General features: G+C 42.5%; 1 protein-coding gene across 15 annotated transcripts in view; it reads right to left on the minus strand.

Moving 5' to 3' along the window:
• NAV3 (neuron navigator 3) overlaps window positions 1–15,713 on the minus strand; it is a 921,889-nt gene that overhangs the window by 456,225 nt on the left and 449,951 nt on the right. For 14 of the 15 annotated variants that reach the window (XM_082254071.1, XM_082254082.1, XM_082254070.1 and 11 more), the window contains exon 1: window positions 1,413–1,724. The exons of the other annotated variant lie outside the window; for it this stretch is intronic. In XM_082254071.1, coding sequence (XP_082110197.1) covers window positions 1,413–1,655 — 243 coding nt within the window. In that variant the 5' untranslated portion in view covers window positions 1,656–1,724. Of the gene's footprint in view, window positions 1–1,412; window positions 1,725–15,713 lie in introns of those variants that run through there. 15 annotated transcript variants of the gene reach the window in all.

Raw genomic sequence — 15,713 nt, forward strand, 5'->3', positions numbered from 1 at the left:
TTTTCGTATGCGCTGATTTACACATGACATTATACACATTTGTTTGAGCTTCATGAAACCTGCCATCTACTGTTCTGGCAGTGGTAATTTGTATAATTGTAACGAGTAACAATGCAGCACAAAAAAAAAAATATCAGAGTAGAAGTATTGAAATCATCGAAAAAATGTAGTGAAGTAAAAGTGGAAGTAGGAGAAAAAAATTCTACTCTAGGAAAGTACAGATACCGCATTTCAGTACTTAAGTACAGTAGTGAAGTAGTTCTACTTAGTTACTATACATCTCTGGAGTAAACTGTATTAGCAACAGTTTTTTTCCTGTATTGACACAGCAGGTGAAATGTGAGCCCAAAGCTCCAAGTCAATGGGGAACAAACATCTGTACAGGGGATCACTTTTTGCTGCTCCCAGCATTGGGGGAGATTTACTAAAACTGGAGAGTGCAAAATCAAGTGCAGATGTGCACGATAGCCAATCAACTTCCACATTCAGCTTGTTCAATTAAGCTTTGGTAAAAATCCTGGAAGCTGATTGATTTTTACGCACAGCTGTGCCCGATTTTGCACTACCCAGTTTTAGTAAATCAACCCCAAAAAGTCTTTAGTGGGTGTATCTTTTTTGCATTATACATAGTTGCCAAATGTCCCCCCCATTTACAGTTTATCCTGCATGGTCCCAAAGACTATCCCACAAGACAGTAGATAGTACACAATTTGTCCCAGCAGGTTACATGTCACAAAAAACACAAACTGAGCATTACAGAAACCGAAGATTGTCATTTCCATTTAGTGGTTACATGGTTGCATAACTTGAAAAAAAGTCACATATCCATCTAGTTCAACCAATATAATAAATAAATCAATTCTTAGACTGTAAGCTCTAACTAGCAGGGCCCTCTGATTCCTCTTGTACCAAATGGTATTGTAATGTCTGCCTTCATTTTGTAAAGTGATGAGCAAACTGTTGGCGCTATATAAATCCCTTATAATAATAATAAAAAATAGAAAGCATGCATATACATAATCCTAAACCCACAGGCATTGGTTGAAAGTATTAACACAGGTATGTATGCACCTGGTAACAAGACCTAATAATTGTATTAGTGTCAGCATCATAAGTGATCTTAGACAACATTTTTATGTTTTCTAATTAAATTTGCATTCTGGTCCACAGTTGCCACGCTAGATATGTGCGGCATGTTCATTATATACGTATTTTAAAACTATTTGCAAGGTGACAGCTCACGTACATGCTGGACATTTATTTCAGGCAATGGAATCTGAACAGTAGGAAAACTGATCACCATGCATGGATATCAACAGGAAAATAACATGTATGAAAGAACGTACAGCATATCAGTTAGCCCATAGTACCTTCAAAGAAAAAGAAAAGGCAACATTAGAATATTAACTAACCTTTCTATCTTCTTTCTCCCTGATATTGCCATGAATATGTTTCTTCTCTTCAAAATCACAGGATGGTTTGTGCATGAATTGACAAGACGTGAATGACTTCTCTGGATTCGCCAGCTCCAGGGACCTTGATGGATACTGCTGTGCCATGGTCTTGCCCACATGTGGTATAGGTAGAGCAGTATGAATTGGCTTTGATCCTACAGCTGGCTGTCTTAACTTGGATGAAACCCCAAGCACAGACATACTTTTCTTAGAAGTGTTTCAGCTCTACAGACCCAATAAAAGCAAGTTTGTAGAGCTTTCCAGTAGCACAGTCCTTACTCAGCTCATCACCTTTCTTTGGGTAGGACAAGTGAAGGTCTCTGCCATGTGTTATTCCTAGGATTAGAAATACACACACTTTCATTACGTGTCTAGGATTTTCTTCATCTTAAACGGTTTCCTGCATACACACACAAGGCTCTCCGCAGCCAGTCAGTTGCAGTGTAAGATTAAACACTCCTTTGGGGCGTGAGACGTTTGAAGGTAACGTTCACAAATCTTTGTGTGTCTGGGATTAAGCTTTATTCTCCACCTCTTTAGAGGTATGTCAAGTATGGGCTTTCCCAGAATGAAAGCTAAGAACAAACCAGGGAAAAGGAAAAAAAGCATGAAATGACTTCTAACTGCAACTGTCAAAATAGCAAGACTCCAGCGCTCTCTGACTGCACTCACAGGGAGTCTGCATTCTTTCTCAGAAAAACACTCTTCTCTATTACCAGATACAAAAAAAAGAAAGAGCGAGGCAGGACATTATGAGTGGCCAAAACATGCAGCTGTTAAACATGCTTTTTCAGCCGGATATATACTCAGCAAAACTGTTTGTTGTACTTTGTTGTTTCCTTCCACTTGTTAAAAAAAAAAAAAAGAGTTTAGCCTCTTTTGTAAAGCCAAAATAGGGTCAGCCTTATACAACTGTTCCTGTTCCTTGACCTGAAATATGAATATAAGGACTGCAAGTGCTTTTAAAAAGTCTGCAAAACTACACACAACTCAATCCATTATTAGAAGAAGTATGCTATGATTACAGTCCTTTCATAATGTATTAAACTTATTGTAAGCCCCCCCATGAAAAGAGTAGTGGGATGCCAATTCTCCTACTGACCAAGGACAACCATACACAGACATTCCAACCCGCAAAACTCATTTCAGGGAGGTGGCCCCCCCCCTGCGCAAGCGCACGACGCCCTTCCCGTGCAACCACGCCCCGCAAACTAATTTAACACAACTAGAGGATGATCAAATTAAATGGAATCAGTATACAGAGGTTTACTTACTGAGAGATATTAAAGGAGCACTCTAACCACCATGACCACTTCAATGATTTGAAGTGATGATGGTGGTAGGAGTCAGAAACACTGCACATGCTGGGACATTTCCAGTTATGTGCTGGGGGATAGTTGCACCCCTAGCACATATGACTTAGGCAGCCAGAAAATGTATTATGACAGAACACAACTAGTTATTAAAAAACAATTTGCAACAATTTACACACTAATGCACATACCTTTTCTAATTATTTTGCAGACTGCTGGTGGGTACTGATGGCGGTTACTGGTGGTGGGTAGTGCCCTGTGCACCCTACTGCTGTGCCCACCAGTGCTTTGCCTAGCTTACCCTCTGCCCACCTGTATCCTCTTAGTGTATGCTGTGCCCACTCTGCGCCATCGTGTGTTCTCTGTACCTTACCCTGTGCCCACCCTGTCTACATACCCACCCTGCCCCTGTGACCACCTGTGCTCTAAGCACCTTACCTCATGCCCTCCTTAACTGGTCCAAAAAACAATAAGGTGTAGCCACCCTTCTCCTGCGCTTGGTATCCAGACCCCTTGACCACACACTTCACGGGACTGACAACTGGCTTCTCAGATGGCTAAGGTCTTGCTGCCCTTACGGACTGGGGTAGTCCACCGATACTAAAGGCAAAAAAGAACAAAAAAGGGCGCACCGACCTAGAGCATTATCCTCAATAAAAGGCTTTATTTAAATAACATAAAAAATGGCTACTCACAGACGTAGATAAAGGTATAGCATATCAAGCTGAATTGCTCAAAAGTCCGTGTTTAGTCCATATAAGCGTCCATGATGAGATGACTGACGCGTTTCGAGGACCAGCCTCTTCCTCAGAGTCACTGTGTCATGACTGTCTCTTTGGTTTAAATAATCAATTTAATCATCATCATGGACGCTTATATGGACTAAACACGGACTTTTGAGCAATTCAGCTTGATATGCTATACCTTTATCTACGTCTGTGAGTAGCCATTTTTTATGTTATTTAAATAAAGCCTTTTATATAGGATAATGCGCTAGGTCGGTGCGCCCTTTTTTGTTCTTTTTTGCCTCCTTAACTGGTACCCACCCTCCCCATGTGCCCTCTGCACTTTACCTTGTGCCAATCTGTGCTCTCTCCCACTGCACATGGACCCACCCTACCCATGTGCCCTCTCCTCACTGTGCCCTCCCCACCTTACCCTGTTCCCACTCCTGTCCCCTCAGGGCTGGAAGTGAGTGCAAGCTCTTGTACCCAGGCTCTATAGGGCTCCCAGCTGGCCATGCTCAGATCAGACATGCCCCTCCCAGCACAGAGCTGGCTGTTTGTGTAATAGTAGACTGCTTCTGGAGTCTGGACCAAGTCTCCCCCCTCCTTAAGGCTTTGTGTCATATACAAGTGCACCATGATCATATGACAGAGACAAGCCGCGCTGATGCACTGTGGCCACTAGAGGGCGCCGGTAGCGAGTGACAGTGCTGATTCCAGACGTGATAGACCATGTGTGTCCCCGGAGATGGGCTCCTCCATCTATATATCCATCCATCACACAGGAAACCCGGCAGACAAACCGAGTCTCTTGCGGAAGCTGGCAGATTGCACGGCACTTGCGGGTGTTCATGAGCCGCCGACCAAAGACGGGAGACTCCCGCAAGTCGCGGAAGAATTGGGATGTCTGCATACATGATCAGATTTTTTCATATAAGTGACAACACACTTGTAGTAATCTGGCAAAACTTTGGGGTTAATTTACTAAAACTGGAGAGTGCAAAATCTTGTGCAGCTGTGCACGGTAGTCAATCAGTAGGGCTGCACCAGATTTTACATTCTCCAATTTTAGTAAATTAACCCCATAGTATTTTTCTCAGAGTTAAGCCAGCAGGCTAAAAGAAAAAAGGAACTCTGCGATGTTAGTAAAGTGATTTCCCCCACTGAGCTATTGTGTGCCCCCCCTCTACGAACACACCGGCCATTGGCTGCCAGCACAGATCGGATACTGATCAGCAGACCTTTTTTGGTCATGCCCCTCGACAGAAGCCAGACGTTCAGCCGGCTTCTGTCAGATTGGCTGCCGTACACACAGGCTGAATGTTGGCCAGTTTCTGTTGAACCAGCCAATGCCGCCTGATTTTCAGCCCATGTGTATGGTCCTTTAAAAATGATACTGAATCTTTAGTTCTTTAAGAACTTTCAATAGCTTATTTAACCACTTAACCCCCGGAGGATTTTCCTGCTAAAAGACCAGGGGGTATTTTGCGATTCGGCACTGCGTGAATTTAACGGACAATTGCGCGGTCGTGCGACGCTATACCTTAACGAATTTGACGTCCTTTTTTTCCCACAAACAGAGCTTTCTTTTGGTGGTATTTGATCACCTGTGCGATTTTTTGATCACGCGCTATAAACAAAAAAAGAGCGTAAATTTTTCAAAAATAACAATATTTTTCAAATTATTTTATATGAAATTCCCCCCAAAAAAATGTAAAAATCAAAATTTTTTAACATTTTCGGCCAATTTGTTTTATGCTACATATGTTTGGTAAAAAAAATCGCAAAAAGCGTATTTTGATTGGTTTGCGCAAAAGTTATCGCGTTTAGTAACAAAGGGAAAGATTTTTGTCATTTTTGTTGTTTTTTTTAAACGCGTAATGGCGGCGATCTGCGATTTTTTTTGCGGTACTGCAACATTGGGGCGGACAGATCGGACCCTTGACTGACATTTTTGACACTTTTGGGGTTACCAGTGACATTTCTACAGTAATCAGTGCTATATATATGCACTGTTACTGCAAAAATACACTGGTAGTGAAGGGGTAACTTTATTTGGGAGGGAGGGGCTGTGTGTGTCCCTAGGGGCGTGCTTTCTACTGTGATTGGCTGTGGCTTCAGCTGTAAGGACACTGATCAACGGATCTACATAGTAGATCCATGTGATCAGTGTCTTTACACCGAGGAGAATGACAGGTGGCTTGTTTACACAAGCCGCCTGACTTTCTCCCTCTCCCCCGACGATCGCAGAGTGGCCGGCGGACATCGGGTCCCCTGTCACACGCGCGGGGGGGTCCGTGACCGCGTGGGAGCGCGCCTCCGGCGTTGCGCGCTTGCTCCCCAGACCCTCCCAGGCTAGTGACGTTAATTAACGTCACTCTGCCTGGCAGGGGCTGACCGCCGCAGTAAATCTACTTGCGGCGGTCGGCAAGCGGTTAAAGGGGATGTAAAGGCAGGAGATTGTTTTTATCTTAATGTATTCTATGCTTTAAGATAAAAAACCTTCTGTGGGTAGCAGCCCCCTAATACTTACCTAAGCCCCCTCTCTATCCAGTTAAGTCCCTCAGGACTCTCCCGCCTGATTGGCTGAGACACGGCAGGGGCGCCATTGGTTCCCACTGCTGTCAATCAAAGTCAGTTAGCCAATCAGGAGAGAGAGGGGGCAGGGCTGACCGGTAGCTCTGTGTCTGAATGGACACATGGAGCTGCAGCTCACCTTGGGTGCCCCGATAGCAAACTGCTTTTTGCAGAGGCACTCAACAGAAGAGAGGGGCCAGCAGCAGCAAAGAGGGACCCGAGAAGAGGAGGATCTTGGCTGCTCTGTGCAAAACCATTGCACAGATGATTTAAGTATAAAATGTTTGTTATTTTAAAAGAAAAAAAACACAAGAATTTACAATCACTTTAATCGCTTACTGAGTATGCAGCTTTTTTGTCTTTTAATCCTTGCCTATGCTTCACTTTACACTAATGCCATGACAATGATGTTCCTTTCTCTCACAGCATCCTATAGAGCCACCTTTGCATACAGAAACCAAAGTTGTGCCTCCATACGCCATGTGCAGCAATAAAAACACACAGCCCTGTAGCCTAGAATTGCAAGACACACCCCTGCGCCCCTTGCTCTTCCCTTCTCCAAACTAACAGACTGACTCCATACTACACGGTTCCACGTTAGTTATTTTCTGTGAAGACCGGAAGCTTGGGGAAGCAGCACTTAGAGAGTGGCAGCCAGCAGTATTGAAAGTTGTAGGCTGCCAGTGCTGGGGTAAGACTTTTAACAAAAAAGTAACACTTATTTTATCGATAAAGATAATCAGCGCCACAAGGCAATAAAATTCCCAGCAGCTGGAACCAAACTGTGGCCCTGGACAGATCCAAATACCATCAACAATAACCAGCGCTTTTAGAATAATAGTCTCAATGTACCACCCTTGTCTTAAACAGGGCTACAAGTAAATTTAACTTTGCTGGGTTGTAGTTAACTGGGCTAATTTGTAGTCTTTGTGATCAAATGGGTTTTCTCCTCAGCCTGGTTTAGCTGTGGTTTCTCCCTTTTGTTAAAAGGTGGCACTGTTACCTTTGGCATTAGTATGATGAGCTACGGTTAATTCAGGTTATGAATATGCAACCTTTCTCAGCCAATCAGTAGGAGTTTCTTTGGTCGCTGGGAATGCTGGGAGAAGATATTTATTTGGAGGAAGTCAAGTGATCTGGGTCCTGTTCCTCCCAGACTGCAATCTGGGTGGGTGTGTGAGGAGCAGCTGCTACTGGGTGGGCCTAAAGCCTGAGGCCTAACCATGTGCTCAAGGTTTGCAAGGGAGAGCCTGCTCATGGAGGCATGCTGAGAGGGATGGAGTTCTGAGGAAGTACCAGAGGTGACTCTTCATGAACCAGAGACTATGAAGAGACTGGGAAAACTTCAAGAGAGAACTCATCTAAGGAAATTTCGTATGATGCTGTGAGTTGAGTTTTGTTGCTATAGGAAACAGCTTATGCTGCAAAGTACAGATTGCTGGTTCCAGCTTAAAACCGAGTTCCAGTCCCCCAATTACATTTTTTTTATAAATGCTCCCCCGTTATTGTTACCACTTCTAATGTAACATTTGGATACTGTCAGTAATGTGTTCCTTCTTGTTTTTTTTTAAATCATTAAAAACAAACCTGATCTCGGAGGCAGGCAGAGTCCATCGCTGTTGTGGGCATCTGAAGCACGCTAGTCTTCATTTCTGGGATTTGGTGCAGCTGGCTGCCCAGCATGCACCTCCCAATCTTGCGTCTGTGCAGTAATGTAAGAAACCATGCTTCTAAATACCTTTTTGAGACGTGTCTTTGGGTCTATCACGTGACTCCCGACCGCTGTAATACTACAATCCAGGGCTACAGCAGGAGGATCCTGCTCGGCGGTCATGTGACTCCCGTCTGATGTCAGAGGGAGAGCTCCTGCTGTAGCCCTGGATTGTATTATCAGAGTGGCTGGAGCAGCCGGGAGTCACGTGACAGACCCAAAGACACTTCTCATAAAGGTATTTAGAGGCTTTGTTTCATACAAACAGTTATACAATGCAGTATAGGAGATTAAAAGAGAGGGGCTGGCAGCAAGGCAATAGTTTAGGGTTATAAACCCTTTAAAGAAAGTTTTGTACAAGTTTTTCAAATATAAGATGTTCCATCTATACTGAGTAGAGATTTTTTTTAAATCACAGAATATCCCACAGTTTTAGTTATTACTGTAACGTTTACATGAACGCCAATTTATATATTTTTTTTTTTTCCTGAGTGCTATATGCTTTTATTCAGCTTTTGAATGGCTGCTGAGGAAAAATGAGCTTGGAAAGTCTGTTGTTTTCAGGCAGTCTGCGGAGACTGATAGACTCACAGGGAGAGACCAGTAAAACACTATTATGTAAGATCATATATTGTGTATTTACACACTAAACAGAAAAGGAAGGCTTTAAAACATTAACACCCACTGACAGGATTACTTACATTAAGTTGATCACTTTCACATATACAGTATAAATACTCTAGAAAGCCCATAAATCCCCTTTAACTTTTGGCATGAACCAGCCTCTACAGAATTTCTCTGTGCAAGCAGTTAAACCCATAGCCAAAGGAAAGAAAACCTAGTATATAATCAATTTACCAGAGTAATGTTAAAGAGTAAATTCCTTAATCATTCTGACACAAAAGATCTGGCTTTCTCTACTATACATTTATTACAAATTACATTTCTTAGGGGCATTAAAATGATTATTTTTCCATTTCTTTGTCAGTAAAATGTTTTTATCATCAGTTCATAATGTCCCCATCAGAAAGTCAATTAACACAGAGGGAGGATAGTCTGTGTTCATTAATAAAAATGACATAAATTAAAGGCCCTGTCACATGCAGCCAGCTTTCTTGATATATCAGTGGCTAAATCTTGAGTAATGGTATTTATAGGTGGTAGTGATGGCACTGGTGAAAATTCTGACACCTCTGGCACTCCTGAAGGTTGACTGGCTAGTTCCCTTGGTAGGAGCCCTGCCACACACACCTACCCATTTGCAGCTCAAACCATTACCATACTCATTTCCAAGCATTATCCTATGCTTCTTTGAGGCTCATTTTCCTGGAATCTCCAGACAACATTATATATATATATATATATATATATATATATATATATATATATATATATATATATACAGTGCCTTCGAAAGTATTCGGCCCCCTTGAACTTTTTGCCACATTTCAGGCTTCAAACATAAAGATATAAAACTGTAATTTTTTGTGAAGAATCAACAACAAGTGGGACATAATCATGAAGTGGAATGAAATTTATTGGATATTTTAAACTTTAACAAATAAAAAACTGAAAAATTGGGCGTGCAAAATTATTCATCCCCTTTACTTTCAGTGCAGCAAACTCTCTCCAGAAGTTCAGTGAGGATCTCTGAATGATCCAATGTTGACCTAAATGACTAATGATGATAAATAGAATCCGCCTGTGTGTAATCAAGTCTCCGTATAAATGCACCTGCACTGTGATAGTCTCAGAGGTCTGTTTAAAGCACAGAGAGCATCATGAAGAACAAGGAACACACCAGGCAGGTCCAAGATACTATTGTGGAGATGTTTAAAGCCGGATTTGGATACAAAAAGATTTCCCAAGCTTTAAACATCCCAAGGAGCACTGTGCAAGCGATAATATTGAAATGGAAGGAGTATCAGACCACTGCAAATCTACGAAGACCTGGCCGTCCCTCTAAACTTTCAGCTCATACAAGGAGAAGACTGATCAGAGATGCAGCCAAGAGGCCCATGATCACTCTGGATGAACTGCAGAGATCTACAGCTGAGGTAGGAGGCTCTGTCCATAGGACAACAATCAGTCGTATACTGCACAAATCTGGCCTTTATGGAAGAGTGGCAAGAAGAAAGCCATTTCTTAAAGATATCCATAAAAAGTGTCGTTTAAAGGTTGCCACAAGCCACCTGGGAGACACACCAAACATGTGGAAGAAGGTGCTCTGGTCAGATGAAACCAAAATCGAACTTTTTCGCAATAATGCAAAACGTTATGTTTGGCGTAAAAGCAACACAGCTCATCACCCTTAACACACCATCCCCACTGTCAAACATGGTGGTGGCAGCATCATGGTTTGGGCCTGCTTTTCTTCAGCAGGGCCAGGGAAGATAGTTAAATTTGATGGGAAGATGGATGGAGCCACATACAGGACAATTCTGGAAGAAAACCTGATGGAGTCTGCAAAAGACCTGAGACTGGGACGGAGATTTGTCTTCCAACAAGACAATGATCCAAAACATAAAGCAAAATCTACAATGGAATGGTTCACAAATAAACATATCCAGGTGTTAGAATGGCCAAGTCAAAGTCCAGACCTGAATCCAATTGAGAATCTGTGGAAAGAACTGAAAACTGCTGTTCACAAAACGCTCTCCATCCAACCTCACTGAGCTCGAGCTGTTTTGAAAGGAGGAATGGGCAAAAATTTCAGTCTCTCGATGTGCAAAACTGATAGAGACATACCCCAAGCGACTTACAGCTGTAATCGCAGCAAAAGGTGGCGCTAAAAAGTATTAACTTAAGGGGGCTGAATAATGTTGCACGCCCAATTTTTTCAGTTTTTATTTGTTAAAGAAGTTTGAAATATCCAATAAATTTCGTTCCACTTCATGATTGTGTCCCACTTGTTGTTGATTTTTCACAAAAAATTACAGTTTTATATCTTTATGTTTGAAGCCTGAAATGTGGCGAAAGGTCGCAAAATTCAAGGGGGCTGAATACTTTCGCAAAGCACTGTATACATACACACACACACACACACACACAAACTATAATGTCAAAAGTATCGGGACGCCTGCCTTTACACACACACAAAAACTTTAATGGCATCCCGGTCCTAGTCCATAGAGTTTATTATTGAGTTGGCCCCCCTTTTGCAGCTATAAAAGCTTTAACTCTTCTAGGATGACTGTCCACAAACATAGAAACATAGAAACATAGAATGTGTCGGCAGATAAGAACCATTTGGCCCATCTAGTCTGCCCAATATATCTGAATCCTATGAATAGTCCCTGGCCCTATCTTATATGAAGGATAGCCTTATGCCTATCCCATGCATGCTTAAACTCCTTCACTGTATTTGCAGCTACCACTTCTGCAGGAAGGTTATTCCATGCATCCAATAATCTCTCAGTGAAGTAATACTTCCTCATATTACTTTTAAACATTGCCCCTCTAATTTAAAAATGTGTCCTCTTGTGGTAGTTTTTCTTCTTTTAAATATGCTCTCCTCCTTTACGGAGTTGATTCCCTTTATGTATTTAAAAGTTTCTTTCATATCCCCTCTGTCTCTTCTTTCTTCCAAGCTATACATGTTAAGGTCCTTTAACCTTTCCTGGTAAGTTTTTTCCTGCAATCCATGTACTAGTTTAGTAGCTCTTCTCTGAACTCTCTCTAGAGTATCTATATCCTTCTGGAGATATGGCCTCCAGTACTGCGCACAATACTCCAAGTGAGGTCTCACCAGTGTTCTGTACAGCGGCATAAGCACTTCTCTCTTTCTACTGCTTATACCTCTCCCTATACATCCAAGCATTCTGCTGGCATTTCGTGCTGCTCTATTACATTGTCTTCCCACCTTTAAGTCTTCTTAGGTTTAGGAGTATGTCTATGGGAATGTTTGATCAGTCTTCCAAAAGTGCATTTGTGAGGTCAGGATGACCTGGCTCGCAGTCTTTACTCTAATTCATCTCCATAGGTGCTCTGTCAGGTTGAGGTCAGGACTCTGTGCAGGCCAGTCAAGTTCCTCCACCCCAAACTCAATCATCCATGTCTTAATGGACCTTGCTTTGTAGAGTGCTGCGCTGACTTTGAATTTAATAAAACACAGCAGACCAACACCAGCAGATGACATGGTTCCCCAAATCATCATGGACTGTGGAAAATGTTGCATTTCATTTGGAAATCAAGGTCTCAGAGTCTGGAAGAAGGATGGAAGGGTTGAGAGGCACAGAATCCAAGTTGCATGAGGTCCAGTGTGAAGTTTCCAGTCAGTGATGATTTGGGGAGCCATATCATCTGCTACTGTTGGTCCACCTTATCAAGTCCAAAGCCAGCGCAGCCCTCTAACAGGAAATTCTAAAGCACTTCATGTTTCCCTCTGCTGACCAGCTTTATGGAGATGCTAATTTCATTTTCCAGCAGGGCTTGGCACCTGCCCACACTGCCAAAAATATCAATACCTGGTTTCATGATCATGGTATCATTGCAGGGGCGTAACTGCAGGGGTTGCAGGGGTTGCGATTGCTACCTGGCCCCATGCTCCAGGGGGCCCAGTAGAAAACCAGTGGGTGAACTTCCAGGATTGCAAAAGTCACACTTGCGACCGGGCCCTGGCATTGCACCACTGTGGGGAGGCCCAAAGATTGCAGGAAGGGAGCCCACTGCAGAACTTGTGAAAGGATCCTGCTGCGGGACCGTAATAAAAGGCCATGCAACGAGAGTAAAGAGCCGCAGGATTAGTGGGAAGAGCCCTGGGCTTGAAGGGAAGGGCCCCGGCCAGGGACCTGGGGGGGCCCTTCATGGTTTCTTGCATCGGGGCCCTGAAGGCTCTAGTTACGCCTCTGTATCATTGTGCTTAATTGGACAGCAAACTCGCCAGACCTAAACCCCATAGAGAATCTGTGGGGTATTGTCAAGAGGAAGATGAGAGAAATTGAGGGGTTAGCGTTACAGTTAGGTTTATGGTTTGGGTAAAATGTTTTCTATTTAGAACAAGCAAGATCCTTTACCTTTAAAGGTCTAGGCCCATAGTTATGTACCACCATCACAAAGTTCATCAGCAAATGTGATTTTCAGGTATCTTAGTATGAACCAGTCAGTATATGATTTTGATATTACAGAGTGTTTGTTGAAGTGTTAAAGCTTAATACCACTTTCTTTAATATCTGAACAAATGTTACAAGAATGTGATATATTTTTTAAGCTCTGAGTTTATAAAAAAAATGTCATATGGAGAAGTATTGATAGCTATCTTCTCTCATTATCTGGATGGTATTGGTGACATCCCCTAACTATCACGCATACAAAACTCTGCACACAGCTAGACATGAACCCCTTTCTGACATTTTTAACTGATAAAGGCTTCCTGTGGTAATTGTAGTAGTTAAAGAACTGTGATAAAGATTGGATCCGGAAGCTGAGATGTAAAGTAATCTTCATTACTGGAACACAACATAACTCATGTCATCATTCATCTCAGAAGAAAGCCTTAGGTTTTTCTAGTCTTTTTTGAACACCGTTTTTGTCAGTCACAAGGGTATATTCAATACAATGTTATTAGTATTACTGTTTTGTTTATGATACCGCACCTTTTCATTCGCATAAACTGTGGAGAAGAATGTATTTAATACATTTGCCTTCTCCCTGCCACTCTTCCTTGATCATTTTTTTATGCGGCCAATATATTCTCACCTCTATATTTTACTATTAATACTGTATACTTAAAAAATACTTTACACCATGCTCTTCCCGACCACTCACACTCACACCGAACTACTCCAATCTCGTTGGGAGGGAGACCTGGGTGCGACCCTTTCTTCGGAGGACTGGGATGACATATATTACCACATGCACAAGGGATCCCTAAACGTACTTGCCCAGGAAACTGGGTTCAAACTCTACACCAAATGGTACAGAACACCTGAATTGTTACACTGGTTTTCAGCAACCAACTCTGGAGATGCGGCCTACATAGAGGATCCCTTCTGCATATTTGGTGGGAGTGTCCCCTCATCCAGCCATTCTGGACGGAGGTACACTCCATAATCCCCCGCATCACTACCTATACACCTGACTTTACCCCGGCGCAATATTTGCTTCACCACACCTCTTTATTATTTTCCAGCTACAAAAAATCCCTTACTTTACACCTAATAAATGCAGCCAGGATGTGTGTGCTCTCCTTATTGCAAAAATGTGATCTTAATTAGTGTCATGTAACATGCAACACAGCTTCGTAAAATTGGGTCTTTTGAAATCAAGTGTATCCTTCCCCTATGTCCTCCCTTTAAAGTTTACAGCAAATGTAATTACTCTGTTATCACTGTTGCCTGAATAACCCTTTACTTACACTTCTTCAATCAGCTCTGTTTGTAATTAGTAGGTGCAGCAGAGCATTATTTATAGTTGGGGTATCCCCACTCGCTTTAACAGCCTTCAAAAGTAAATGTTGCTTTGAGCCCCACTCTTCAGGGCTTATTTCTTTACTACAGGCCTTCATTAGCTCTTCCAAATCATATCTAAAAACACAGTAAATGCTCCATTGGGAGGAGGACTTTGGTTAAACTTTGTCAAAGGAGGACTGGACAGAAATATGGACATTCACAGTCAAGAGTTCATTCAATGTCTTAGGCATTGGAGAATTCCTACAAAATTCTCTTTCAATGGTAACTTACCCCTTCTCAAATCTCGAAATGTACCAAAATACTCTCCTTTTTGTTTCTGTACCTGTAGGCCTTAAAGCATAAACCTACACATATGGTGGACATGTCGCTTAGTTCACAGATTGTGAATATGTGTTTACACATGGATATAAACTGTTCTGGGCTATAACTTGCATAAGGACCCAGTAGAAGCCTTACGAAATAAACCACCTTGATATGTCCCAAGGTCCACAGCAAAGGTAATTAGGGTACTCTAAAGTAGTAGGAAACTCTAGAGTAAGACAGCAGGTATGGTCTGGGTCAGAATGGTTTAAAGAACAATGGCCACCCTGACATCCTGTCTTCCTGTCTTGCAAGGCCAATAGAAGTTTGTGTTTATTGTTAAACTTTAGCAGCATTTTTGCAGTCTGTTTCAATATGGCATTAACCATAAAAATTAAGTTAGTCATTAAAGCTCAACGTCAGGATTTACTCACCTTAAGTACATTGTCCTTCAGAGCTGCCAATACCCCCGCACTGTTGATGTTTAATTTTTTATTTTTTTTGCCTCAATCACCCTTAAACTACTCTTTTAATTCTGCGTCCTCACTTCTCTCATACTTTTTGTGAGTCCAGGGCACAAGGAGAAATTTCTTGAAACTACATGTCATGGTTCTCTGAGATTTGTGCAGTTTCCATTAGGAAACTCCATTATTTGCAGTTCCAATAAAAGGGGAGCACTGTGTTATGTGATCACCGCCCAAAGCCCATAGATGATCAATTCTTTCGACTGCAAGTCTACTACAGGTCTTAATTTGTAGGTGTAACTGGGCAGCATTATGTGCAAATTGTGATATATATGCAATTTCATCCTGTATCAGCACTGGCAACATTGCAAATTTACCTCTGTAGTATAGGGAATACAGAGGAGAGTGTATAAAACACTGATACTGCCCGGAAGTGGCTGTGTGATACCACCCCCCCCCCCCATAGCAGTGTTCTCTGCTCCCTTCATATCACCACCCCTACTGTGCTGTCTTCTGCACCTCTGCCCCCCTCAATAGCAGTGTCCTGTGCTCCCCCCCCCCAGTAGTTTCCTCTCCCCTCCCCTAAACCAATGTTCTCTGGCCGCCATAGCAGTTTCCTATGTCCACCCCACCTCTTTCCTCTACCCCTTTCCCTACGGCAGTGTCCTCTATAACTCCCCCCCACAGCGGTGTCCTGAGCCTATACCCCCCTCCCCCACATTAATGCCCTCTGTCCCCCACAAATAGTGTCCTTTGCCC

The sequence above is a fragment of the Pelophylax lessonae genome (genome assembly GCF_965119305.1).
Source record: "Pelophylax lessonae genome assembly, chromosome: 4".
In the NCBI taxonomy this organism is placed as follows: Eukaryota; Metazoa; Chordata; class Amphibia; order Anura; family Ranidae; genus Pelophylax; species Pelophylax lessonae.